The 3,961-nt window shown below is 42.5% G+C and overlaps 1 protein-coding gene across 1 annotated transcript in view; it reads right to left on the reverse strand.

The window, feature by feature from the left end:
• FAM155A (family with sequence similarity 155 member A) overlaps nt 1-555 on the reverse strand; it is a 457,886-nt gene extending 457,331 nt beyond the window's left edge. The window contains exons 1-2 of the mRNA XM_027675187.1: nt 550-555; nt 85-359 (exon numbers count right to left, since the gene is read on the reverse strand). Of these exons, the coding sequence (XP_027530988.1) occupies nt 85-359; nt 550-555 (281 nt within the window). The remainder of the gene's footprint in view (nt 1-84; nt 360-549) is intronic.
• Nucleotides 556-3,961: the final 3,406 nt, after the last annotated feature.

Raw genomic sequence — 3,961 nt, forward strand, 5'->3', positions numbered from 1 at the left:
GAGGAGGGAGAGGAGATGGTGGTGGTGGTAGTGGTGATAGTTGGTGGTGGCAGGGCTGCGCGACTGGTCCTTTGCCCCTCTCACCCAGGCATGGTCAGATCGCAGCTCCCCATCTCCCTCCTGAGAAAAGCCCACTGCCCTCGGACAACCGCATGCCGCGTCCCCCGCTGCCGACGGACGGCTCCGGGAGGGCTCCTCGCCTCCTCTTCCTCCCTGCCGCCGCCGCTGCTCCTCTTCCTCAGCCCCGAGCCGCGGCACAGATGCCTGCACCGCTGTCTTAGTCTCCTCTTTCTTCTCTCCCCCCTCCGCTCTAACTGGATAGACGCTGCTGCAAGGCTCCCGGAGCGCTGCTGAGGATGCTGAAGAGGAGGAGGAGGAAGAGGAAGAGGAGGAGGAGGCTGCCGGGGCCGCCGCCGCTGCTGGTGACAATGGGCTGCGGCTGCCGCCGCTGCTGCCGCCGGGCGCGGTGTCCCCGGGCGCACGGGGCGGAACTGCCTGGCTGGGGGCCCCTGATGGGCACAGGCATCTTGGGCCCCTGGGCTAAGTTGCCGCCATCTTCGTCCTGGAGAAACACTTTTTTGGGGGGAGCTCTGCCTTTTGCGTCATCTCCTCCCGCGCCGAGATCTCTCTATCCTGGCGCATTGGCGGCAGCAGCCACTCTGTCTCCTCCTGCCTGAGGAGGAGGGGGAGGTGGGAGAGGCACTGGGGACCACATGGCCCCTCCAAAGGGCTTCATCGGTGCAACTCTTTCTACTCATCTCCCCGAAGGGACTGCTCGGTACCACTCTACACCCCTCTCTCCTTCCCATTGTGGCCATGGAACACCATGTCCATGTAGGATAGTGGCTAGAGAGGTCTGTTGCCGTGTATGTCCTTGTCATAGCAAATCACAAATGGCATATTAAACTCCGGGCTCTGCATCCTGGCCGGTTATGGCCACATAGTAAAATGCCTGATCACAGCTGCCTGACTTTCAGTCAGCAAGTTGTAAAGGAAAATGACCATAAACTCCAAGCTGTTCCCCCAGGAGAAGATTTGGAGAACCCTGGTCCAGCACATGAGCTGGGTAAATACTACCAGTCTGTGTGTGTCCCAGTTTAGATGTCAGTGCCTAGAGAGAAAGACAGAAAGGTCAGGCTTAGCTCTCCTGCTAGGGTGATGAATCGCTGATGATTTCCACTTGGACCCACAGCAGAGATCAACCACCTTCTGTCCTTTCTCTGTCCTGAGAAACTGTTAATGGCCCTTGAACAAGGTGTACAATGTATCCCAAAAGGTGACTTGTCACATTTTTTGGTTGAAAAAAGATTTTTTTTCTTAACAAACATGACCATGTATAAGCTGATATAGCTTGGTGATGATTCTCAAATTCAGCTTTGAAAGGTGTAGTGGAAAGAAATCTAAAACTAAACCATACCAGAGAAGAACAAAACTTGTGCTGTTTCTGATTGCAGCTGTCATTAACTGAGGGGTGAGCTTACAAAGGATCGTACTGAAATTTCTGTCACTTTGAGCAATAAATCAAGGCTAGTTGTCTTTCAAAAGGAGACAGTATACCTCTAACAGAAGATGCAGACCCAAGGGAGAAATTGCAGAGAGAGGTACTATGCCCTGTGTTATGCTGGGGTCAAAGTACGTTATCATAATGGTCTCATCTGGCCTTAAAAGATCTTTGAGTCAAATACTACACTGAGCAGGAGTTATCTGTTGATTTTATTTTGATAGGCTATTTAAAGACACAGAAATAAGTGCTAATATTATAAGGAAAGGTCTACAGTACTCAAATCAGAATGCATCTTTGCAATTCTTATTCACACCATCTGCTAATGGTACATTATTAATTTTGGTCTTGAAGCTTTGATTGCAATGATTTGACACACTGGACCCCGTACTGAATCTGCATTTTTGTAATACTTTCTGTTCCAGGATGATACTGTGACCAAGCTTTTAAAAGGGAATCAGAACAACTTTACATCTCTAAAAAGTAATGTCATTTATTTAATTTCCTTTTGCTAGTTTGATTATGTATTTTGTGGTAGAATAAAGGGACTGCAAAAGAAATACAGGACAAAAAAAACCCCTAAACCAAACCAAACACAACTGGGATAAGCAACAGGTTCCTGATATCAGGTTTGAGATTTTCAAAATGTGCTCTGTTAAGATATGTGGCAGTGGCTGCATAATTATTCTGTGTATGACAGCCAAACTTCGGGTGAAGAAAATTGGCATTGGGGTCTGCACCTGGCAAACAGGGTTAATTTATGTACTTTTTTTTTTTAATATTGTTTCCCTTTTGTCCTGTTGGGAACATGAGAGGTTAATAGGCAATTTTACAATCCACAAAAAAATGAGAAAAGTTCTTTATCTCCACAGTGGAACTTCAAGGGTTGGAAATGAAAACATTCTGGTATTCAGACCTCATCCGAAACTTAATACACAAATGAATTCCTAAGTCTGTGTTCCTCTGTTTACACTTGTCTAAGATCAAAGTACATAAACAATATGCTAGGATTGTTTAGATACACTTGGCTTCTCAAAAATAATCCATTTTCATGTCATGTAATATTTTCACACATTTCCCAACTTTTGCCTGGAAAAACAGTGAGAGTTCTTTTTCAACACTAGCAATAAACTATAATAAGACATTCAGTATTTTTGAAATGTACGCATCCTTGCTTTTCCAGTGGCAGTTTTCTGTTACAAAGAATGTGTCACACAGAACTGTTGTTTTGTCTGTTGTGTTTCCCCTAAAGCCCCATTCCCTCTCCACCTAGCATGGTGAATAACTTGCAATGTTAGCTGCAGTAGCTGGTTCCTGATGGATATGAACAGATGCAGTTCAGTTCTCTGGTGCCCCTTAGTGTTAGGTCTTGGAGCTCAAGGGAAAAAATAAGGCTATAAAATAATATCTCAAAATCAAGAAGCTGCACGTGGTGGAGGAAAGAATCTGAAGCTGCTTTCCTTTTACTTTTTTCTTTTTCTTTTTACTGTAGCTGCTTTCTCTCTCAAAGTTCCTTCAATATTTTTTTATCATAAATCTGATGTAAATAATGGCCTTTTATTTAAAATGGCTTAATGAATTATATGAACGTGAAGAAAAGGGAAAAACCTTCCTCAAAAATACCATTACAAAAGTATGTACCTGTATTCATCATTCTTCTTAAATAACTCTAGTGGTGCAAAATACTCATTTCACTTTGAAATTTCACTTTTTACTGGGAATATTTATTACTCCAAAGCTTGGCAAGTGTGAGGAACTCATGGAAGTCTGTCTCTCTAGCTGGTGGAGTCACCAGATGTTTCACAGATGGATCTCCTTAAAGTAATGCAGTTCAGTGTCAGCTCTGCTGTATTGTCCTTTAATCAATACAATCAGAGCTGATGTTCTATAATTGTTTGACTCATAATATGTAAGATAGATGATTTATCAAGCAGTGAGGACAAAGTCCAATAGAATGAACATGCACAAACTCAAGATACTTGAAGCTATTGTTTCACCTGCATACCATGTGTTTTCTTTGTGAAAATACTTTAGCTTAACAAGCAGAAATATTTGACATAACATTTTAATGGTAATAAACTTGTCAGAATAGAAGGTTTTGCTGTTTCAAAGTAAATGTTCCTAAATTTCTACCTAATACCATGCATACAGTAATTTTCTGCATTACTGACTCACATTGATTGTTGATTACACAATTGTAATATCTAAAGAGCTGTATGTAGGTCTTTCAGATGATTTTAACTGGTTTGAGAGCCACATCTTGTCTCTGTAATGTATATTCTTTATACAAGAAAAAACTTACCTTGTAATTGCTAAGCATAATTTCTTTTTGTAAAAAAAACAAGCTATTTTTAAAAGAGTAGATTTCATTTTAATTTTGGGTTGACTGGTTCTACTGATAGTAGCAATAGTTGCAACAATTATTAACAGAAATACTCAGTTAAACCCTTGCACTGGAGG

The sequence above is a fragment of the Neopelma chrysocephalum genome, unplaced genomic scaffold, assembly GCF_003984885.1.
Source record: "Neopelma chrysocephalum unplaced genomic scaffold, ASM398488v2 Primary Assembly neopelma1_25, whole genome shotgun sequence".
NCBI lineage: Eukaryota > Metazoa > Chordata > Aves > Passeriformes > Pipridae > Neopelma > Neopelma chrysocephalum.